Genomic DNA, 20,897 nt, shown 5'->3' on the forward strand with positions numbered 1-20,897 from the left:
AGGTCGTGACCAGTTTGTGCCAAGCCCCTAAAATGCTCTCTAATCAGGGCACCCGATTCGGTGTCTAGTAGTGAATTTTCGCGGTGCACGGGTGCAGACCTTTATAGAATTTTCACGTCACGTTACGAGCCCGCAGCCCCCTTCCGGCGGTCGCGAAAGTTCCAATCAGCAGGCTCAGCTTGTTGCCGCTTCTTGTTGAGTTGTCCTCTCACTTTTTATAAAAGTTTTTACTTTACCTTGTTTTGTAAATTAGATCATTCAATTGGTTGAAATAATCATAATTGAGTTATAGCAATATGGACGGAGGTAAGTGTTGATGAAAAACGGCTGAAATCCCCAATTTCGCTCGGTGGCGGGAGAACGAGCAATCTCCAGATCTAAAAATATTATATTCAAGTTTTGGCGGCCATTGCCGCGGAACAGCGCGCGGGAACCACCACCACATCTTTCTATGGCGTTGGTTTGCACGGGTGGTCGTGAGGTTTGATGGATTGGGCGTCAATTTACGGCCCAATTTATCACCGTATCTTTGTGAATCAAAACAAGCCTTTCAATTGCTTTGTTCCGGGATACAAGCCCAGATCACGCGTGTAATGGCAACCGCTCGCACTCCACCCACGAGCCAACAATTGGGATCTCAATGCCTTCCATTCCTCTCTTTCTAACACCCCTATAGAAGACGTTGCTGCAGTAAGTATCATGCGGCCCGAGCTGAGGGCTGAAAATTTCAGTCCGGCTGGGCCATCAGATTTCGCAAATAATCCTCGCTAACAATTTAGTTAGTCATTGACAATGGTTCGGGTATGTGCAAAGCCGGTTTCGCCGGTGATGACGCCCCAAGAGCCGTGTTCCCTTCGATTGTGGGAAGACCAAGACATCAAGGTATCATGGTCGGTATGGGTCAAAAGGACTCCTACGTTGGAGACGAGGCTCAGTCCAAGAGAGGTATCTTGACCTTGAGATACCCTATTGAACACGGTATCGTTACCAACTGGGACGACATGGAGAAGATCTGGCACCACACTTTCTACAACGAGCTGAGAGTTGCCCCAGAAGAGCACCCAGTCTTGTTGACTGAGGCTCCAATGAACCCTAAGTCCAACAGAGAAAAGATGACCCAGATCTTGTTTGAAACGTTCAACGTTCCTGCTTTCTACGTTTCTATCCAGGCTGTGTTGTCTCTTTACTCTTCTGGTAGAACTACCGGTATTGTTTTGGACTCTGGTGATGGTGTTACTCACGTTGTTCCTATCTACGCTGGTTTCTCTCTTCCACACGCTATCATGAGAATTGACTTGGCCGGTAGAGACTTGACCGACTACTTGATGAAGATTCTCTCCGAGAGAGGTTACACTTTCTCCACCACTGCCGAGAGAGAAATCGTCAGAGACATCAAGGAGAAGCTTTGTTACGTTGCCTTGGACTTCGACCAAGAGTTGCAAACTTCTTCCCAGTCTTCTGCCATCGAGAAGTCTTACGAGTTGCCTGACGGACAAGTCATCACCATTGGTAACGAGAGATTCAGAGCTCCAGAGGTGTTGTTCCACCCAGGTCCTCTTGGATTGGAGGCTGCTGGTATTGACCAGACCACCTACAACTCCATCACCAAGTGTGATGTTGATGTTAGAAAGGAGTTGTACGGTAACATTGTTATGTCTGGTGGTACTACTATGTTCCCAGGTATTGCTGAGAGAATGCAAAAGGAGATTACCGCTTTGGCTCCATCTTCGATGAAGGTGAAGATCATTGCTCCTCCAGAAAGAAAATACTCTGTTTGGATCGGTGGTTCTATCTTGGCCTCCTTGTCTACTTTCCAACAGATGTGGATTTCCAAGCAAGAATACGACGAATCCGGACCATCTATTGTTCACCACAAGTGTTTCTGATTTGCTCAAGTGTATTCTTGCGCCTGTTTCAGTATTTGGAGTTTTGCTTCTCCACTTAGTATAGAATCAAAAGATTTGATTTCTCTTTCCCAGTTAACTGCGACGATAGTCGGCGATTTCTCCAGAACGCTTTTTTTTTTCGTCTCGATTCGCTTATCTCGTGCAACCAATTTTTTTCACCGGCCCAGTTTATTAGCTTATTCCTTCTACACGTATAATGACCGACAAGGTGGTTGTTGCCACGCCGTGGAGACTGGCTGCTCGCCAGGTAGCCAAGTTGTCCACCACGGCGCAATTTTACTGGTTTCTCTCGCATCTTTTGTCGCTTACTTTTTTGGTTGTCCATACCGCGGTCGCCACAGTCCGTGGACCTCGTTCGCCCACGGCTTTGCGCTACTACAACTACTCGATCACGTCCACGATCCTGACCTATGCCATTGTGCTCAGACAGACGTACAAAGCACGGCCCATCAGTTTTGTGTTTGCACGGCCACTTAGTCTGCTGCGGGACGATAACGTCCAGTACTTTCTATTGGCGGTGATATTCCGTGTGTTCTCGAAAAAACACGGCAACTCGTCCACATTGTACCCGTTCGCAGTGTACGCTTTCTTCCACTGTCTGGGATACATCAATGCCAACATACTGCGGTATCTGCCGTTTTTGTCCAAAGAGCAGAAATCAACGTACTCCACGCTGATCGCCCAATTTGTCAAAACATACGGCGAACAGTCGTCGCTCGTGGCTGCACACACCGAAGTTCTGCTGGTGACGGCTTATATTTTGCCGGTTGCAAAAATGGTTCTTCTGTTGCAGATCATCCGTCCTAATTATCTTGTGCAAAACGTGCAGGTGCTGTTCCTGCTAAGCGTGGTGGTGATCTTCAACAAGCTCCGGTTCGACCAGTCCAAGTACACCCGTGCACTGGTGACACAGTACGACGCACGAATCAACACCATGCTCGCAATGCCTGTGATCCCACCGGCATTGCAAAACGCCTACTTCGCACTCCGCCAGTCCATCATCGCCCAGCTGAGCAAGATCAACTTGCCAGTGCAGCCGAAATGAACTGCTTGGTCCACCTAATTTAGTCTTCTATGTACACTACACCTCGCGCCGACACCCTCAGGCCAAAGTCTAGGAAAGATTTAATTCTCTTTGTTCATTATGGTATCGTATCTGGATATCCCACCGGGGCAAGATCCGGCCACCTATGTGTCGTTTCCCACCTGCGCCCACCTGGCCAAGACGCTGACATCCTCCGAAAGAGACGCGATCTTGAAAACATACAACACCGCCATGAAAATCTGTCTCCTTGCCATACCCATCGATGAGGACCGGTCCTATTTGGCCAAGGACGGCACCAAAGTCCACCATTACGATCTTGTCCGACTGCGCTCGAAAGTACTCAGGTGTACCCACTGCCATTCCTCGTCCCTCTTGCACATCTGTCTACAATGCTCCTTTGTTGGGTGTCTGAGACACCAACATAGCCAGGAACATGCTCGCACGACAGGCCACAAATTTGCCGTCAACCCGCAGTCTGGAGACCTTATCTGTTGGGAGTGCGGCGACTACGTGGGCGATCCGTCGCTGGAACGGATCAGAATCAACCAGATCATCCATTCGAAAAACGTTGCAAATTTCCCCGGCATGCCAATCTACGAGCACGAGCACGACTCGGCCAAACTCGAACTCATCGAGGCCGGGTCCAGGTTACCAAGTTTCCGCGCCTACACGGGGCTCAAGGGCTTCGTCAACATGGGCTCCACCTGTTTCATGAGCACGGTGCTGCAAACCATCATCCATAATCCGTTCATCAGAGACTATTTTCTGGCTGGCAGTCATTCGGACTGCGACAAACAGGTTTCCGAGTGTCTTTCGTGTTCGGTAGCCGAGGTGTTCCAGGACTTCTACACGTCTCCTAGTCCGTCTGGATATGGTCCGGTGTCTCTGTTGACGGCGGCCTGGAAAGTGAAACGGTCTTTGGCCGGCTACACAGAGCAAGATGCACACGAGTTCTGGCAGTTTTTGATTCATCAGTTGCACAAAAACGATACTACAAGATCAAAAGCATATAAAGAGCAAACTCCGATCCCAGGAAGCTACCTGGCGCAGTCCCAAGGAGGTTGTAATTGCATAATCCATCGAACTTTCTCTGGTGAACTGCAGTCGTCCATCAAATGCAAAGAATGCAATACCATCACAAACACAGTTGATCCGATGCTCGACTTGTCGCTGGAAATCCAGGAAAAACACCCAGACGGCTCCCGGTCGCCCATCTCGCATCTCGAGCTGTGTCTCGACAAGTTCACCAAACCAGAAAAGCTAGACACAATGTACAGCTGTTCCACCTGCAAAAAGCAAACCAAAGTCACCAAACAACTAATGGTCAAGAAACTGCCCCCGACACTGGGAATCCAGCTCAAGCGGTTCGAGCATCTCGCCACATCTACAAAGGTCGACACCTATGTCCAAATTCCGCTGCTTTTAGACATGAACAAGTACGTCTTACCGGATAAAAAGTCGCACCCGGGGAAAAACCTGTACCAATTATACGCCGTGGTGTGCCACATTGGGTCTGCCAGCACGGGCCACTACATTTGCATGGTGAAGGCACGGAACGGGATCTGGTTCAAGTTCAATGACGCTACAGTGACAAGAGTGTCGCAACAAGAGGTGCTTGCTTCGCACGCGTACCTTTTGTTCTATATGATTAACGAAATGGCCTAGTCGAAGAAATCGTCGTCGTTGTCCGACGTGGCGGACTGTCGGAGCGACTTCTTGACAAATCGGGCTTGCCGCGACTCCTCCACATCCTCGTCGTCCAGCTGGTTCACCGACAGCCTGGAGTCTGTTTCGCTGGCCACGCCGGCGCTGCACAGCCACGTTTCCACGTCGGCGAGTTTTGTCTGGTTGCCGCCCAGTTGCGCCAACGTGACGGTCTGTTTCACCACGTCGCCGTCGTGGTACACCAGCAGCGTGGGACAGTTGGCCTCTGGGTAGTTTTCCACGGCTCGATCTGCCGGGATGTCGACAAACTTGACCTCGGGCAGTTTGGGAGCGATCTGCGTGAGGATGCTGGCCAACAGACGCGACTGCAACGCGCTCTGCAGCGACATGTGCACCACGACAAAACACTCGTGCGACGCCTCGGTCACCTGCTGCTTGTACTCTGGTTTTGTGATGGGGTACACGGAGCCGTACTTGGCCTTGGCGGCGAGCTTGTTCATCTCGGCCATCCGTTTCTGTTTGTACGACTCGAGGAACTCCTCGTCCTCGTCGTCCTCGAGCTCGTCGAGCTCGTCTAGCGTCTTGTTGTCGAGTCTGTTCTCGTGCTGTCTCTGAACGGCCTCAGCAAGGGCCTCTTCGAGCTCTTCTGTGGGGTCCTTCTCCTTCTGCGGGATGATTCCCTTCTCACGCAGAATGTCGTTCCACTCGGTGTCCTCGTTGGGATCCACCTGCATCTGGATTTTCGGGTCAAAAGGTCTGTCCATGTTTTCCACTGCCAAAATTTTTGGATATGGAGAAAAATTTAAATACTGGTAAAAAAAACATCAATTAACCATTTATAATGTCCATTTCCTTACGAAAAGGGTTTGAGGACGAGTCGCTAGAACGCGTCCTGGAGGACCTGCTGGTACGTTTTGTCATCAACTGTCCGTCCGAGGACCTGTCGTCCATCGAGAGAGTGTTTTTCCAGATCGAAGAAGCCCACTGGTTCTACCAGGACTTTGCCAGGGTTCTCAACAATTTGTTGCCGGCAATGAAGATGAAACAGTTCACCACGCGGATTATCGAACAGTGTCCGCTGATTTGGCGGTGGGGCGATCCAGAAAATGCATTGCAACAATTCGGCAAGTACAAGTCCTTGATCCCCGTTCGTGGGTGTGCTTTGCTCAACGAGTCTCTGGACAAAGTTTTGCTGGTCAAGGGGTACGAGTCCGGGTCGTGGGGGTTCCCACGAGGAAAGATCTCGAAGGACGAGACCGACCTGGACTGCGCGTTGCGGGAGCTGGACGAGGAGACTGGCTTTGACGGAAAAGAGTACATTGACGAGGACGAGTACATTGAGCGCACTATTAAGGGCAAGAATTACAAAATCTACGTTTTGGCGGGCGTTCCAGAGTCGACACAATTCGAGCCCAAGGTGCGTAACGAGATCAAGGCCATTGAATGGCGCAAGGTCAAGTCGTTGTCGAAACAGGGCAGAAACACGCTGTTTTTGGTGAGCTCCATGATGCAGCAGCTCCAGAGCTTTATTAATAGAAAGAAGAATCTGCAAACAGAGGAGGAGCTCAAGAAGCAGGCCACCGCGCAGCTCAAGAAGATTCTGGGCGTGGGCCAGCCGTTGCAGAAGTCCGATCCGGGCAGAGAGCTGCTCAACATGTTGCAACAGGTGGCCACCACCAAACAACCAGAGACCATCACAGACGTCAAGGCGCTTCCTCCTGGTCTTGTGCGGCCCGGCCCCGTGGGTCCAGCAGGTCCTGGTGGACCTCTGCCGTTCCCATTGCCTGTTAATCCGTTCATGATGCCATTCCCGATGCCATTCCCTATGCCGTTCATGATGCCTCCGCCCGTGCTGCCAGGACTTCCGTTCCCTCCTCCACCAGTCTCGACGCAGCGCACAGACCAGAAGAGCGAGATCTTTGCTCCGCCGCCGTCCGAGCTCGACAAGCCGCACCTGGCGCTCGCCAACAAACGGTCCGGAGCCAGCGACAGCAAGGAGTTGTTAAGTATTTTGAAACGGCCAGAGAAGAAGGACGAACCAAAGGACACGAAGGACGAGCCAAAGGAGAAGTCTGGATTCCTGCAGAGTCTGTTCCAGAAGTACAAGACCGATGACCCTGCTCCAAAGAAGGTGACCATCCTGCAACGGCCAAAGGAGGAACCAAAGGATCCAAAGGAACCAAAGGAGACACCAAAAGAAGGCTCGGCCAGTCTGCTGAGCATTCTCAAGAGACCGTCGCCTGCTCCCGCCACAAACGGCGCCGAGCTGCTGGATATCCTCAAGAAACCAGAGCCAGAGAAGAAAGAGTCGGGCGACGGGTCGAAGGAGCTGCTGGGACTGCTCAAAAAGCCAGAACCAGAGAACGGCGCCCAGCAGCTGCTGGGACTGCTCAAGCCAAAGAGTCCTTCGCCGGCGAACGGGTCGCAGGAATTGCTGGGCCTGCTGAAACCGCAGCCACAGACCAACGGCTCGCAGGAGCTTCTTGGGCTGCTCAAGCCAACGTCTCCTCCGGCCCCGGCAAAAGAGGACGCGAGCCGCTCATTGCTGAACACACTGCTCGGCGCGCCTAAACAGACCCCGTCGCCGTCGCAGGACCTGCTAAGTCTGCTCAAGCCTGCTGCCCCCGCTGCTGCTCCAGTCTCTACACCGTCCGAGTCGACCAACTCCCAGGACCTGCTGAGTCTACTGAAGCCGAAGTCGTCGTCTGCGGAGACCGACGAGTTCGAGGACTTCGAGGACCTCAACGAAGGCTACGACAACGTGCAGTCGTCGAACCGGTTCAAAACGTACATCAGCTCTGACGACGAGGAGTATCTGTGATGCGGGAAGAAGCACAGCCTGAAAATTTTACAGGTGCGAAATTATTTTCCATGACACGCGTGGCCAAACGAGCTCCCAAGAAGCCTGCTGGAGACGGGCCGCCTGTGCCGGGCAAGCCGCCCGTTTACGACAAGGACAAGAGGAACCGGCGGTTCTGGCTGGTCAAGAGCGAGCCAATGCCTCGCGTGGACGCCAAGACGGGCAAGACGGTCAAGTTCTCGATCTACGATTTGGCACAGGTCCCGGCTGAGCCGTGGGACGGCGTGCGCAACTACGAGGCGCGAAATTACCTGATCCAGATGGCCAAGGACGACGTGTGTTTGTTCTATCATTCCAACTGCAAAAACCCGGGCATCGTGGGGCTGTGCACTGTGGCCAGCACCGCCAAGCCAGACCGGTCGCAGTTTGACCCGCAGTCGCCCAACTACGACCCCAAGGCCGGCCCGGACCAGCCTCGCTGGTGGTGTCCCGAAATGGCGTTCCTGTGCCTGCTGAACCGCAAGCTGAGCCTTGCGGAGCTGCGCGAGTCCAAGGGCGTCGAGGACCTGTACCTGCTCAAACGGGGCCGGCTCAGTGTCACGCCCGTGAGCGAAAAGCAGTTCTGGCGGCTCATGCAGCTGCAGGAGGGCCCCCAGGGCACCGACGCAGAAATGGACTGCCCCACACAAGGACTACCCAGATACTCCAAGAACCTGTTAGCATAGTAACGATTCTCTAATTCCAACTGACCCGGCCGTCCAGGCTGGTTCTTTCGTACAAGTCGAGCTCCACAAGCCCGGCCAGCTCTGCTTTCAGTGCCTCGAGCTGTTTCGTGCCGCGGGCAACGCTCTCGAGGTCGTTCAGTTGCGCGACGTTCACCAGACACTTGATCTGGTGCTGCTTGTCGAGCAACTCTTGCCCGTCGTTCCAATGGTACACCTGGAACACCTCGATGACCACGTCGTTGTAGTAGAACCGCGACCCGCGTACCCAGTACTCCTTCTCGGGCATGTACCCCAATTCGTCCATGTACCCGAGGATATCGTCCGCCTTGACGATGGTGGTCTCGTATATGTTCTGCGTCAGCACGGGTCGCTTGCCCGCGGCAGGGATATCGACGATCTGGAGCGTCCAGATGCAGTTGTTCCAGCGCGGACTCTGCAGGTTCGAGAGTAGCTCGCTGTCGCTGGCGCCGCCGTGGCGTGTCATGCGAATGCGGTACGACTCTATCTGGTTGATCTTGCCCGCTTTCTGCTCGGGCTTGAACGGGAACTTGGGCCGCATGACGACCGTGTGCTGTTCCATTGGCTGCGGAACCATGCCCGTGAGCGACTCGAGCGTGATCAACACCACCTCGGGCGCCAAAGTGCTCGAATACAAAGACAGCTGTTGAACCATAAATAAATTTAATTTAATTTTCACTGAAAGCTTTGGGCAACTCCTCGAATCTGTTTAACTGCCAACTATGTAAAGTCTAACCTACAACACTGGGGTTCTGATCTTGGCTCTGACAGCCTTGACCTGGGTGTAGTTCTCGTAAGCCTCGTCACCCATCTCTCTGCCAATACCACTCTGCTTGTATCCTCCAAATGGAACAGACTGGTGGAAGTCGGAGTAAGTGTTGATCCACACGGAACCGGCCTCAAGTCTGTCGGAAACATACAGAGCCTTGTGGATGTCCTCGGTGTGGATACCAGAACCAAGACCGAAGTCGGAGTCGTTGGCCTTCTCGATCACCTCGTCGACGGTCTTGAATGGCAGCACAACAGCAACAGGACCAAAGATCTCCTCCTGGGTCAGCTCGCTGTCTTGAGGAACGTCGTAGAACACGGTTGGCTCGACAAAGTATCCCTTGTTGCCGATTCTGTTACCTCCGGTCAGCAGCTTGAGGCTGGTCTTCTTTCCGATGTCGATGTACTTGAGAACCTCGTCGAACTGGTCTGGGGTGGTCTGGGCACCCTGGTAGGTGCCTTGCTCGAATGGGTTGCCAACCTTGAGCTTCTCGACAGCAGCCTTGAACTTCTGCAGGAAACTGTTGTACCATTCAGGGTTGGTGGCCTGGATGTAGATTCTGGAACCGGCACAGCACACCTCTCCACCGTTGAAGAAAATACCGGTGATGAGGTTCTGGATGGCCTCTTCCTCGTTACAGTCCTCAAACACGATGTTTGGCGACTTTCCACCCAATTCCAAGGTGACCTTCTTGATGCTCTTGGCACACTCGGTCATGACGTTCTTACCGACACCGGTGGATCCGGTGAAGGCGACCTTCTTGACCAATGGGTGGTTCAAGATGGCGTTACCGCAGCCTCTGCCGCTTCCTGGAATCACGTTCACCACACCGGCTGGAATTCCGGCCTCCTTGACAAGCTTACAAGCGTACAGGTTGGACAATGGGGTGGCGGAAGCAGGCTTCAAAACAACACAGTTACCGGTGGCAAGAGAAGGACCGATCTTCCAGGCAAACATCATCAATGGGAAGTTCCATGGGGTGATGGCACCGCAAACACCAAGAGGCTCTCTCTTGGTGTAGGTCATGTGGCTGTAGCCGGTGTCGATCAATCTGCCGTCCTTCTTCTCACAGAATCCAGCACACGATCTGAGGTAGTTGATCACAATGTTCAAATCCCATTGGGCACATTGCAACGACTTACCGTTGTCCAAAGATTCGATCTGGGCAAGAAGGTCTCTGTCCCTCTCAACAAGGTCGGCGAGCTTCCACAAGAGTCTGGCTCTTTCTGTTGGGTTGACAAACTTCCAGGACTTGAAAGCCTTGTAAGCGGCGTTGACAGCAATATCAACGTCCTCGGCCTCGGCCTGTTGGACGTCGCAAAGGAGGTCTTCGGTGATCGGCGAAGTAACCTTGAAAGTTTTGCCGGATTTGGCAGCAACGAACTCGTTGTTGATAAACAAACCGGTTGGTTGTTCATAAGACTTGTTAATAATTGGGAAGGTCAGCTTTTGAACGTGAGCCATTGTGTGAATTTGTTTAATGAAAGAAAGTCTCATGGTGAAAAAACGTCCACTTATATAAGAATTTCCCGTTGGCCCAGGTTTTTGCACAGTCGTGGAACTTTTTCGGATTGTGGGGGGGCAAAAATTACTAATTATGTAGGGGGCGCGGCCCAACGAAACATTGTTCCTTGTCCGATTAGGCAGCTGGGAAAAAATTAGCTTGCTGGGATCCTGCAATCCGCGCCCCCGGGTGTAACGGAAAGCAAACATGCACCCCACTGCGGGGTGCAGTTCTTCGGAGTTTGGACCCCCTGTTACAAATCACGTCACTAGACCCAGAACAACATCAAGCTACATTGTCGGCCCCCGTGGAGCTGAGTTTCCCGCTGGTCCCAACAATTCCGAAAAAAGAAATCATAACTTTATGGGTTATTCGGATCTTTGCCGTCCCGGTAATACATACTTATCTCCACCCTGCATCTAGCGAAGCATCTCGTCCACGTTATCGTCCCCCCGGTACTGGTATTGCAGTTGTTGGTGTTGGTGCAGCAGCGCAATGTCGTAGAGCTGTTCCTGCTGGTTCTGCCCTGAGCTCGACTCCGTCTGCGCCGCCCGCGTCGCCAGCTCCACAATCTCGTTCGTGTCCAGCGGTTCCTGCTTGAGCAGCTTGCTCAGCTCGTTCACGTCGCTCTCCTTGGCCTGCAACTCGTGGTACTTGCGCTGCTCGCCCACCTCGCCCAGCTGGAACGGAATCTCCTCGGACCCGTCCTTGCGCCAGTTCAACGGCTGGTGGTGTTTGTGGTTGTAGCTCAGCTGCACAACACCGGTCACCAGGTCGTAGTTGAGCGTGATCTTCGAGTCGCACTCTTCCGTCTTGAGCTTATTGATCACCTGCCGCTTGTTTTCGCTCCGGCTTTTCCGTTGTCGGTACTTGTCCTGCGAACAGATGTACATCCATGTAATTTTCTTGCTTTTATTAGGGTTGGTGTCCGATAAATTCGGCTTGTGGTGGTCCCGGATCGCAAACTTGAACCCGGTCAGCATCTGCAAGGGCACAATGTACTGGTTGACCACCAGCTCGGACATCTCCTTAACAATGTCCTCGGTCAGCTCCTCCTTTTGGTACCGAGGAAAAAGGTCCTTGTCTGTGTAGTTCCGATAATTGTGCTGGTACAGGTCGATTTGCGAGTTCAAACTCACCTTGTGCTGATACTGGGCCCAATCGTCGGATAAGTTCGGCAGTTTTGACAATGAGCGCACTTTTTTCTCCTTCACTTTGCGCTTGTTCCGGCAGTTGACACAGGTCTGGTACCGCACAAGCATGTCGGGGTCCTCGTTGACTCTTTTGACCCGACATCGGGAACATTTCTTCACCATGTCCGGGGACGAGACCGACCGCGACCGCTTGCGTGCTCCCGGCTGCGGCTGTCCGTCAGACCCCAGCTGGCTGTCTGGGATGTATGGGTAGTACTGTTGCCCGTAATAATTCTGCGAAGGCACGGGAGGCAACTGGTGATGTTGAAGCGACCGTAGCTGGTCGTCCACGTCTGCGAGCGTGATCGAGTGCGCCTGCTGTTGAGCGTCGGCAGGGATGTTTGGGATCGGTGCGTTTGTCTGTGTAGACATATTTCCCCAGATCTTATCAGCCTGAATAGGATAATCTGACAATTCAAATAGTGCAAAAAGTTGCTAGCTGTTAAAAACAAACGGCATAAATGTGCGCGCAAGTTGTGCCAAAAAAATTATAGTGCTTTTAACCATGGCGAAATCAGACTACGAGAGCGACGAGCTGCTGGACAGCGAGGAGGACGAGTTTGAACTCGAGAGCGAGGAGGAGTACGACGAGGTGGTTGCCGACGAGGACGACGAGGACGACGAGGAAGAGGAGGTGCCCAAACGGCGCGGCCGGCCGTTGATCGAGGAGGCTGTTGCGCAGGACCAGCCGAAACGCAAGCGTGGGGCCCCGAAAAGCTACAAAGAGCCCGGCGAGGACGAATTGCCGTACTCGGAGGACGTGGACGGCAGTTCCGTGGAGGATTCCACGCCGTCCACGGATATCGTCAGAATGACAGAACGGCAAAGGGCAAAGTACACGGAAACGGGCGACGATCTGAGCGACAGACAGGGCAGCGGCGAGCTGCTGGAGCTCACCAATGACCGGTCCAAGAAGAAACAGTTCACCGAGGAAGAGCTGCAGCTGCGACGGCTCGAGAACGCGCGCAAGCGCAAGAACTTCACCATGAAGCGGCTCGAGATGGAGAAACAGGACACCCTCAACAAGCTGCTGCTCAAGCGGGCCGACAAGGTGAGAAACCTGAAGAATCTCGAGGGAAAGGAGTACGGCGACGAAGAAGACCCCACGCCCACAGAGGCTCCGCGCCGCCCGATGCTGTCTCACCCGGCCCTCTCGCGCTGGAACTGCCGCGGTGTTGACCAGCAGGTGGTTAGTACATACTCTTTTAACGAATAGCTCTGTTAGCCAGAACACGGCTGTGCACAATTAAAAATAATTAAACCTTTATTATCCACGAGATGGGAGGACAGGTGCTTGTGACGTGCGGGGCCACGGTCTGTTTTGACAGACTCGTGGAGAACGCTCTGGACAAGCGGTTTTTTGGACTGCTGCTGCGGCTTGGGTTCGACCGTCTTGTGGTGCAGTACGGCAAGACGGCCGAGGGCCAAGAGCTCGTGACAAGGCTCACACAACAGTACACCGTCAGCGACGGGCAGTTCACGGTTGACGGCCTGCATGTGGAGCTGTTGGCGTTCGACGCAGACATTGTGGCCAACTACACGCAGAAAAGCGACCTGGTGATCTCGCACGGCGGGACCGGGTCCGTGCTGGACAGTCTGCGGTGCAACAAAAAGCTTGTCGTGGTGATCAACAGTGCTCTGGCGGACAACCACCAGGAGGAGATTGCGGAGGCGTTTGCACAACAGGGACTGCTCGAATATGTGCGTGGAGACTTGAGTGAGTTGCTACGCGTGACTGAGCGCGTTTGCAACAGGTCGTACAATAAGATGCCAAGCCCAAAAGGGAGAATTGTTGAGGATGTCTTATGGAGCTAGCTGAAGCGTGGATGGTTACAGAACGAACAGAAACACCAGGCTGAGCGCTGGCTTGGGTTGGCTGGGTGTTGATCTTTCGGGCTTGTGATGGCACAACAGCTACCGAGCAGTGTTCATTTATCCGGAATAGGAAAGAATTGTTGATTTACACAAATACAGCAAAAGCCCCGCAACCACCGGACCTGGAATCTCCCAATTAGTGTGAGATTTGTCGAGGTGCGTGAAATTTCCTCGATCAAGATCGCGTGAGGCTCGAGATCAATAGTGCTGCGGGAACGGTTTGGATGATAATTTCAGGCCTGAGTTTTCGCGCAACTGGAATAAGCAGGATCGCATACGTCAATCGGAAGCTTTGGCGAGAGTTTGCTGGAGAGTGCCCGGAAACGGGATCTAACTTGCAATGGCTCCCAAAATCCCGAGGAAGCACGGCTGGCTAGCCAAAGAGTGGCCAGCTAGAAAGAGAAACGACGATCTAGTTTGTACATCAAACCGGTGCTTTTGTCGGCTATGTCCGGATTGCTTAGCTCGAAAAGTTTATAACCGTGTTGGAAAAAAAAAGCACAGAACATAAATGGCGATTTGCTTTTTCCGAAAGGAGGAATTGTTCGGATGGAGTAAATTAACAAGGCATTAAGAAGATCTGCTGTTTGAACAGCGAACCCCGCTAACTGTGGCCACTTTGTAGACGCTGGTCGACCAATTGCCCCCATTGCTCGGCTGAACCAACGTTCTCGTAGCACATTCCCCCGCTGTTGGTTGCCACAAGATGGCGGGCTGCATGGACAGCCACGAAAAATCTAGAAAATGCGTGCGGCTGAACACGAAAGTAGCTGGGTTTCCGGGCACAGACTCTGTAAATTGCGTACATACCGGTTCAGCTGTCCCATTTTACTGCGCCATCGCCGCAACTGGCCGGATCCGAGCACCTGGAGAAGGCACACTGGCTTTTTTCGCGGGCGGAAATGCTGCTTACTTAAGCCGAGACAATACGATGATTGGGCCACAACGTCGTGCGATTTCCAGATCCGGTAACGGGTAAATATGGACAAATTGCATGCATGACAAGCTTGACTCTATTTTTAGAGATGGCTATCCATTATAAATACCACGAGATCCGTCAAGTAGAGCCCAATACCAATCATGAAATTCTCTGCCGCTTTATTCGCTGTTGGTGCCGCTGCCGCCTACGTTCCATCTGAGCCATGGTCTACCTTGACCCCAAGTGCAACCTTGTCTGGTGGCACTACCGACTACACCTCCACTTTCGGTATTGCTATCCACAAGGCAACCGGAAATGCTAAGGCCAAGAGAGAAGTTGTCTCTCAAATCGGTGACGGTCAAATCCAAGCAACTACTGCTACCCCATCCACCTCCTCCACCGCTGCTGCTGTTGTGACCCAGATCGGTGATGGCCAAATCCAGGCCACTACCTCCACTGCCTCTGCTGCTGCTACCTCCGAGGCCGTGGTTTCCCAAATTGGTGACGGACAAATCCAGGCCACCACCGCCACCCCATCCACCTCCTCCACCGCTGCCGCCACCACCGAGGCTGTTGTGTCTCAGATTGGTGACGGCCAGATCCAGGCTACCACCGCTACCCCATCTTCCTCCGCTACCACCCAAGCCGTTGTTACCCAGATCGGAGATGGTCAAATCCAGGCTACTACTGCCACCTCTTCTGCTGCCGTTGTGTCGCAAATTGGTGACGGTCAAATCCAGGCCACCACTGCCACCACCGGAACTTCCTCCGTTGCTTCCCAGATCTCTGACGGTCAAATCCAGGCCACCACCGCTTCCGGTGCTACCCAGATTTCCGACGGCCAGGTCCAGGCTTCCAGCACCGCCACTGCTGAGTCCAGCATCGGAACCTCTTGTAAGAGCTCTGACGCCCTTGCCTTGGTCTTGAACGACGGTATCTTGACCGACGCCAAGGGAAGAATCGGATCCATTGTCGCCAACAGACAATTCCAATTCGACGGTCCTCCACCTCAAGCCGGTGCCATCTACGCTGCCGGATGGTCTGTGTCTCCAGAAGGCACCCTTGCCATCGGTAACACCACTGTCTTCTACCAATGTCTCTCTGGTACCTTCTACAACTTGTACGACGAGTCCATCGGAGACCAGTGTGAGCCAGTCTACCTCGACATTGTCAACTTGGTTGATTGCTAAACCTTCCTAGCATCTGGAGCCAGTATATTTCTTTCGTCCAATCCTTAGCATAACAGGCATTGTATAACTTAATTTTACAATAATAATTATACTTGAACTATACTTGAACTCATTCTATCTTTTTTTTAGTTCAGCCCGGCTGGTCAACCAAAAGAATTTACCCGGCCCCGTGCTGATTCTAGGAATTTACGGCAAAAAGACAAATCATCAACAAACCTTGTATTTTCCATCCATTGCTCATCACGTATTCAAACTTGATAGGATTTAGACTTGGAGAATGGCAGAAAACCCTCCAATTGATCTTATTGACGTTTGTCAATTGTCCTCTTTGGGCATTTCCCCGCAATCCTTCAACTTTATGGCCACAACTTTGCAGTCTGACCACTATGTTTGCTGTAGGGAAACCTCTGATTCGGGCAACTCGGTCGCCATTGTCGACCTGAAAAACAACAACCAAGTCACCAGAAAGTCGATGACTGCCGACTCCGTCATCATGCACCCTTCGCAGAACGTCATTGCACTGAGGGCAAACGGTACAACTCTCCAGGTTTTCAACCTCTCCACCAAGCAGAGACTCAAGTCCAACATTATGAGTGAGCCGGTGATATTCTGGAGCTGGTTGGACGAGTCCACCATCGGTCTGGTCACAGCTTCGTCCACGTTCACCTGGAACGTGTTCGACGGCACGGAAAACGGACCGGTCCTCTTGACTGCAAGACACGTCTCCTTGGCCAATTGTCAGCTCACCATGTTTGTGGCAAACTACAACCTGTCCTGGTTTGCCCTCTGCGGTATTGCCCAGGAAAACGGCAGAATCGTCGGACACATCCAGCTCTATTCCAAGGCCAGAAACGTCTCGCAGCCAATCGAGGGCCATGTTTGCGCGTTTGCCAAGTTCAAGCTGCAAAATTCCCCAGTCGACACACAACTTTTTGCATGTGCTTCTAGAACAGCAGACGGCGGCAACTTGCACGTCTTGGAAATCGACCATCAAGAAGGTGCCCCAGCCTTTACCAAAAAATCCGCAGACATCTTCTTCCCTGCAGAGATCGCCAACGACTTCCCTGTTTCTATCCACGTCTCCAACAGATACGGAATCGTCTACGTGCTAACCAAGTTCGGCTTCATCCACCTGTACGACCTCGAATCCGGAAAAAAGATCTTCCTCAACAGAATCTCCTCCGACCCTGTTTTCACTGCCTCCAGTTTCAACGAGAGTGCCGGAATGATTGCTGTTAACAGAAGCGGTTCTGTGCTTGCTGTCGAGGTGGCCAACGATCGAATTGTTTCCTACATCTTGAAGAACCTCGGTGACGTCGAGCTTGCTCTGAACCTGGCTTCCAGAGCAGGTCTTCCTGGTGCCGAGTCTCTCTTCACGCAACAATTCAACCAGTCTCTTGCCCAGGGTGACTACGGAGCAGCCGTTAAGATTGCAGCTTCCTCTGTTCAATTGAGAGTCCCAGACACAATCTCCAGACTCAAGTCGTTGCCAACACCTCCTGGCCAGCCGGCCCCAATCTTGCAATACTTGGTTTACCTGCTGGATAGAGGTGCTCTTAACAAATACGAAACTTTGGAGTTGGTGAGACCTCTTTTGCAACAAAACAGAGTCGAGACCCTTGAAAAGTACCTCAAGGAAGATAAATTGGATTACTCTGAAGAACTCGGTGACCTTGTGAAACCCTTCAACACAACCTTGGCCTTGGCTATCTACTACAAGTCGGAAGTGCCTTCCAAGGTGGTCACCTGTCTCGGAGAGTTGGGACAATTCGACAAGATCCTGCCATACTGTGAAAAGTCCAACTACCATCCAAACTTCACTGTTTTGATTCAGAACATCCTGAGAGTCAACCCAGATAAGGCCGCCGAGTTTGCTACCCAGTTGTACTCTCAGCAACCAGAGTTGGACGTTCAACAAGTTGCAGACATCTTCCTTTCCCAAAACTACATTCAGCAAGGAACCGCATTCCTTTTGGACGCTTTGAAAGAGGATAAGCCATCTGAGGGAAGTCTGCAAACTAGACTACTTGAAGTTAACTTGCTGCATGCCCCACAGGTTGCCGATGCCATTCTTGGAAACGCCATGTTCTCTCACTATGATAGACCAACCATTGCTGCTCTTTGTGAGAAAGCTGGTCTCTACCAGAGAGCTTTGGAGCACTACGAAAACATCAAGGACATCAAGAGAGTCATTGTTCACTCCAATGCATTGCCTGTTGACTGGCTTGTGGCATACTTTGGAAAGTTGAATGTTGAACAATCTGTTGCATGTCTGAGAGAAATGCTGTCCAAGAACTTGGCCCAAAACTTGCAAGTTGTCATCCAAGTTGCTACCAAGTACTCCGAGCTGATTGGTCCTACCACCTTGATCAAGATCTTTGAGGAGTTTAAGTGCACCGAGGGTGAATACTACTACCTTTCTTCGATTGTCAACATTACACAGGAACCGGAGGTTGTTCTTAGATACATCCAGAGTGCAGCCAAGCTTGGACAAGTGAAAGAAATTGAGAGAGTTGTTAGAGACAACAATGTCTACAATGGCGAAAAGGTCAAGAACTTTTTGAAAGAGGCCAAACTTCCTGATCAGTTACCATTGATCGTTGTTTGCGATAGATTCAACTTTGTTCATGACTTGATTCTGTACCTTTACAAGAACCAATTCTTCAAGTTCATTGAGGTTTATGTTCAACAAGTCAACCCATCCAAGACCGCACAAGTTGTTGCAGCTTTGCTTGATGTTGACTGTGACGAGAGTGTGATCAAGTCTCTCTTGCAATCCGTTCTTGGACAAGTTCCAATTGCCGAGCTTTGTGAGGAGGTGGAAAAGAGAAACAGACTCAAGATCCTGCTGCCTTTCTTGGAGGCTACTTTGCAATCTGGTGCCGCAGACAAGGCCGTCTACGACACTCTTGCCAAGATCTACATTGACTCCAACAACAACCCAGAGAAATTCCTGCTTGAGAACGACCAATACGACACTCTTGTTGTTGGTAAGTACTGTGAGAAGAGAGACCCATACTTGGCCTACATCGCCTACGACAAGGGTTTCAATGACGATGAGTTGATCAACATCACAAACGAAAATGCCATGTACAAATACCAAGCCAGATACCTGCTCAAGAGATCTGATCTTGCTCTTTGGGGCAAGGTGTTGTCTGAGGACAACATCCACCGCAGACAATTGGTGGACCAAGTTGTGGGAACTGCTGTTCCTGAACTGGAAGATCCACAACCTGTTTCCATTGCAGTGAAGGCGTTCATGGAGAACGATCTTCCAGGCGAGTTGACTGAGCTGTTGGAGAAGATCATCTTGGAGCCATCTCCATTTAATGATAACCCATCATTGCAGGCGTTGTTGATCTTGACTGCCATCAAGGTTGACAAGTCCAAGGTTAGTTCTTATGTTGACAAGCTTGATGCTTATGATCCAGATGAGGTTGCTCCATTGTGTATCGAGAACGGTTTGCAAGAGGAAGCCTTTGAGATCTACGACAAGTTTGAGAGATACACCGACGCCATGAAGGTTTTGGTTGAAGATATCATGTCTCTTGACAGAGGTGAGAACTACGCCGAGAAGCTTGAGAAGCCTGAACTGTGGTCTCAGCTTGGTGCCGCTCAATTGAACGGTTTGAGAATTCCAGAGGCTATCAACTCTTATCTGAAGGCTGGTGACTCTTCCAACTTTGAGCAAGTCATTGATATCGCTGAGCATGCTGGTAAGGAGGAAGAGCTTGTTCCATACTTGTTGATGGCTAGACAAACTCTCAGAGAGCCAAAGGTTGACGAGGCCATCATCAACGCTTACGCTACGCTTGGCAAGCTGAGCGAGATCGAGAAGTTCTTGCAATTGACCAACGTTGCTGACTTGGAATCTATTGGTGACAAGTTGTACTCCAACAAGAACTACGATGCTGCCAAGTTGATCTACTCCAATATATCCAACTACTCCAAGCTTGCTTCCACCTTGGTTTACTTGAAGGACTACCAATCTGCTGTTGACTGTGCTAGAAAGGCTTCCAATGTTGCCGTTTGGAAACAGGTCAACCAAGCTTGTATTGAAAACAAGGAGTTCAAGCTTGCACAGATGTGTGGTCTGAACCTGATTGTTCATGCTGAGGAACTGGACGAGTTGGTGAAGCAGTACGAGTACAACGGTTACTTTAAGGAGCTGATTTCGTTGTTCGAGAACGGTCTATCTTTGGAGAGAGCCCACATGGGTATGTTCACCGAACTGGCTATCTTGTACACCAAGTACCGTCCTCAAGACACCATGGAGCACTTGAAACTGTTCTGGTCTAGACTCAACATTCCAAAGGTGATTAGAGCCTGCGAGTCTGCTCACTTGTGGCCAGAGCTAATTTTCCTGTACTGTCACTACGACGAGTGGGACAATGCTGCTCTTGCGATGATGGAGCGTTCGGAGACTGCTTTCGAGCACTCTTCGTTCAAGGAGATCATCGTGAAGGTCGCCAACCTGGAAATCTACTACAAGGCTATTAACTTCTACTTGAACTTGCATCCATCGCTGTTGACGGATCTGCTTGCCGTGCTTTCGCCAAGACTGGATCTTCCAAGAGTGGTGAAGATCTTTGTGAAGTCTGACAACCTACCATTGATCAAGCCGTTTTTGATCTCTGTGCTGGAGAAGAACAACTCGATGGTGAACCAGGCGTACCACGACCTGCTGATCGAGGAGGAGGACTACAAGTCTCTGCGGTCTGTTATTGATGCCCACGACAAGTTTGACCATCTTGGACTGGCCGAGAGACTGGAGAAGCACGATCTGATCTTCTTCAGACAGATCGCAGCCATCATTTACAGAAACAACAAGAAATGGAACAAGGCCATTGGCCTGCTCAAGGCAGACAAGCTGTGGTCGGATGCTATTGAGACGGCTGCCCTTTCGAACACCCCGAAGGTGGCCTCGGAGCTGCTGACGTACTTTGTTGAGACAGGCAACAAGGAATGTTTTGTGGCCACGTTGTATGCGTGCTACCACCTTATTTCGCCGGACGTTGTTTTGGAACTTTCGTGGCTGCACAATCTTGGCGACTATGTTAAGCCGTACGAGATCTCCATTGCCAAAGAGAACCAGGACAAGCTGGCCGAAGTGTATGCTGACCTGAAGGAGAGACAGTCCAAACAGACGCAGGCCGAGGAGGACCAGCCTGCTCTTGGCGGCCAAAGACTGCTGTTGACCAACGGAACCGGTCTGCAGCCCCAGATCGGGTTCCAGCCCACTGGAGCTGGGTTTGGCAACGGGTTTTGATTTTGTAAAGAAAAGAAT

The 20,897-nt window shown here is 51.6% G+C and overlaps 19 protein-coding genes across 19 annotated transcripts; 10 read left to right on the forward strand and 9 right to left on the reverse strand.

Annotated features, from left to right (window-relative positions):
* Window positions 1–779: 779 nt before the first annotated feature.
* OGAPHI_003091 (uncharacterized protein) lies at window positions 780–2,528 on the reverse strand (the record flags this gene model as incomplete). The annotated part of the gene is made up of 2 exons (XM_046204032.1): window positions 780–1,932; window positions 2,344–2,528. The coding sequence occupies 2 exons, from the start codon at window positions 2,526–2,528 to the stop codon at window positions 780–782; spliced, it is 1,338 nt and encodes a 445-aa protein (XP_046062254.1).
* OGAPHI_003092 (uncharacterized protein) lies at window positions 804–1,886 on the forward strand (the record flags this gene model as incomplete). Its single annotated transcript, XM_046204033.1, has 1 exon — window positions 804–1,886. The coding sequence occupies one exon, from the start codon at window positions 804–806 to the stop codon at window positions 1,884–1,886; it is 1,083 nt and encodes a 360-aa protein (XP_046062255.1).
* On the forward strand, window positions 2,104–2,952 carry OGAPHI_003093 (uncharacterized protein; the record flags this gene model as incomplete). Its single annotated transcript, XM_046204034.1, has 1 exon — window positions 2,104–2,952. The coding sequence occupies one exon, from the start codon at window positions 2,104–2,106 to the stop codon at window positions 2,950–2,952; it is 849 nt and encodes a 282-aa protein (XP_046062256.1).
* A 99-nt stretch (window positions 2,953–3,051) lies between these two features.
* OGAPHI_003094 (uncharacterized protein) lies at window positions 3,052–4,617 on the forward strand (the record flags this gene model as incomplete). Its single annotated transcript, XM_046204035.1, has 1 exon — window positions 3,052–4,617. The coding sequence occupies one exon, from the start codon at window positions 3,052–3,054 to the stop codon at window positions 4,615–4,617; it is 1,566 nt and encodes a 521-aa protein (XP_046062257.1).
* OGAPHI_003095 (uncharacterized protein) lies at window positions 4,614–5,381 on the reverse strand (the record flags this gene model as incomplete). The annotated part of the gene is made up of 1 exon (XM_046204036.1): window positions 4,614–5,381. The coding sequence occupies one exon, from the start codon at window positions 5,379–5,381 to the stop codon at window positions 4,614–4,616; it is 768 nt and encodes a 255-aa protein (XP_046062258.1).
* Window positions 5,382–5,458: 77 nt separating this feature from the next.
* Window positions 5,459–7,438, forward strand: OGAPHI_003096 (uncharacterized protein; the record flags this gene model as incomplete). Its single annotated transcript, XM_046204037.1, has 1 exon — window positions 5,459–7,438. One exon carries the CDS (start codon window positions 5,459–5,461, stop codon window positions 7,436–7,438), a length of 1,980 nt encoding a protein of 659 aa, XP_046062259.1.
* On the reverse strand, window positions 5,989–7,770 carry OGAPHI_003097 (uncharacterized protein; the record flags this gene model as incomplete). Its single annotated transcript, XM_046204038.1, has 2 exons — window positions 5,989–7,347; window positions 7,729–7,770. 2 exons carry the CDS (start codon window positions 7,768–7,770, stop codon window positions 5,989–5,991), a joined length of 1,401 nt encoding a protein of 466 aa, XP_046062260.1.
* On the forward strand, window positions 7,489–8,142 carry OGAPHI_003098 (uncharacterized protein; the record flags this gene model as incomplete). Its single annotated transcript, XM_046204041.1, has 1 exon — window positions 7,489–8,142. One exon carries the CDS (start codon window positions 7,489–7,491, stop codon window positions 8,140–8,142), a length of 654 nt encoding a protein of 217 aa, XP_046062261.1.
* Window positions 8,143–8,152: 10 nt separating this feature from the next.
* On the reverse strand, window positions 8,153–8,815 carry OGAPHI_003099 (uncharacterized protein; the record flags this gene model as incomplete). The annotated part of the gene is made up of 1 exon (XM_046204042.1): window positions 8,153–8,815. One exon carries the CDS (start codon window positions 8,813–8,815, stop codon window positions 8,153–8,155), a length of 663 nt encoding a protein of 220 aa, XP_046062262.1.
* OGAPHI_003100 (uncharacterized protein) lies at window positions 8,427–11,034 on the forward strand (the record flags this gene model as incomplete). The annotated part of the gene is made up of 3 exons (XM_046204043.1): window positions 8,427–8,485; window positions 8,932–10,274; window positions 10,577–11,034. The coding sequence occupies 3 exons, from the start codon at window positions 8,427–8,429 to the stop codon at window positions 11,032–11,034; spliced, it is 1,860 nt and encodes a 619-aa protein (XP_046062263.1).
* On the reverse strand, window positions 8,897–10,393 carry OGAPHI_003101 (uncharacterized protein; the record flags this gene model as incomplete). The annotated part of the gene is made up of 1 exon (XM_046204044.1): window positions 8,897–10,393. The coding sequence occupies one exon, from the start codon at window positions 10,391–10,393 to the stop codon at window positions 8,897–8,899; it is 1,497 nt and encodes a 498-aa protein (XP_046062264.1).
* Window positions 10,853–11,998, reverse strand: OGAPHI_003102 (uncharacterized protein; the record flags this gene model as incomplete). Its single annotated transcript, XM_046204045.1, has 1 exon — window positions 10,853–11,998. The coding sequence occupies one exon, from the start codon at window positions 11,996–11,998 to the stop codon at window positions 10,853–10,855; it is 1,146 nt and encodes a 381-aa protein (XP_046062265.1).
* Window positions 11,999–12,131: 133 nt separating this feature from the next.
* Window positions 12,132–12,842, forward strand: OGAPHI_003103 (uncharacterized protein; the record flags this gene model as incomplete). Its single annotated transcript, XM_046204046.1, has 1 exon — window positions 12,132–12,842. One exon carries the CDS (start codon window positions 12,132–12,134, stop codon window positions 12,840–12,842), a length of 711 nt encoding a protein of 236 aa, XP_046062266.1.
* Window positions 12,843–12,904: 62 nt separating this feature from the next.
* OGAPHI_003104 (uncharacterized protein) lies at window positions 12,905–13,441 on the forward strand (the record flags this gene model as incomplete). Its single annotated transcript, XM_046204047.1, has 1 exon — window positions 12,905–13,441. The coding sequence occupies one exon, from the start codon at window positions 12,905–12,907 to the stop codon at window positions 13,439–13,441; it is 537 nt and encodes a 178-aa protein (XP_046062267.1).
* A 1,140-nt stretch (window positions 13,442–14,581) lies between these two features.
* On the forward strand, window positions 14,582–15,610 carry OGAPHI_003105 (uncharacterized protein; the record flags this gene model as incomplete). The annotated part of the gene is made up of 1 exon (XM_046204048.1): window positions 14,582–15,610. The coding sequence occupies one exon, from the start codon at window positions 14,582–14,584 to the stop codon at window positions 15,608–15,610; it is 1,029 nt and encodes a 342-aa protein (XP_046062268.1).
* Window positions 14,600–15,723, reverse strand: OGAPHI_003106 (uncharacterized protein; the record flags this gene model as incomplete). Its single annotated transcript, XM_046204049.1, has 2 exons — window positions 14,600–15,606; window positions 15,714–15,723. The coding sequence occupies 2 exons, from the start codon at window positions 15,721–15,723 to the stop codon at window positions 14,600–14,602; spliced, it is 1,017 nt and encodes a 338-aa protein (XP_046062269.1).
* Window positions 15,724–15,788: 65 nt separating this feature from the next.
* OGAPHI_003107 (uncharacterized protein) lies at window positions 15,789–16,487 on the reverse strand (the record flags this gene model as incomplete). Its single annotated transcript, XM_046204050.1, has 1 exon — window positions 15,789–16,487. One exon carries the CDS (start codon window positions 16,485–16,487, stop codon window positions 15,789–15,791), a length of 699 nt encoding a protein of 232 aa, XP_046062270.1.
* OGAPHI_003108 (uncharacterized protein) lies at window positions 15,888–20,879 on the forward strand (the record flags this gene model as incomplete). Its single annotated transcript, XM_046204052.1, has 1 exon — window positions 15,888–20,879. The coding sequence occupies one exon, from the start codon at window positions 15,888–15,890 to the stop codon at window positions 20,877–20,879; it is 4,992 nt and encodes a 1,663-aa protein (XP_046062271.1).
* OGAPHI_003109 (uncharacterized protein) lies at window positions 16,719–19,721 on the reverse strand (the record flags this gene model as incomplete). Its single annotated transcript, XM_046204053.1, has 5 exons — window positions 16,719–17,484; window positions 17,638–17,940; window positions 18,202–18,588; window positions 18,648–18,970; window positions 19,101–19,721. The coding sequence occupies 5 exons, from the start codon at window positions 19,719–19,721 to the stop codon at window positions 16,719–16,721; spliced, it is 2,400 nt and encodes a 799-aa protein (XP_046062272.1).
* Window positions 20,880–20,897: the final 18 nt, after the last annotated feature.

This window comes from Ogataea philodendri (assembly GCF_020536065.1).
Source record: "Ogataea philodendri strain CBS6075 chromosome Unknown scaffold7, whole genome shotgun sequence".
Lineage (NCBI taxonomy): Eukaryota > Fungi > Ascomycota > Pichiomycetes > Pichiales > Pichiaceae > Ogataea > Ogataea philodendri.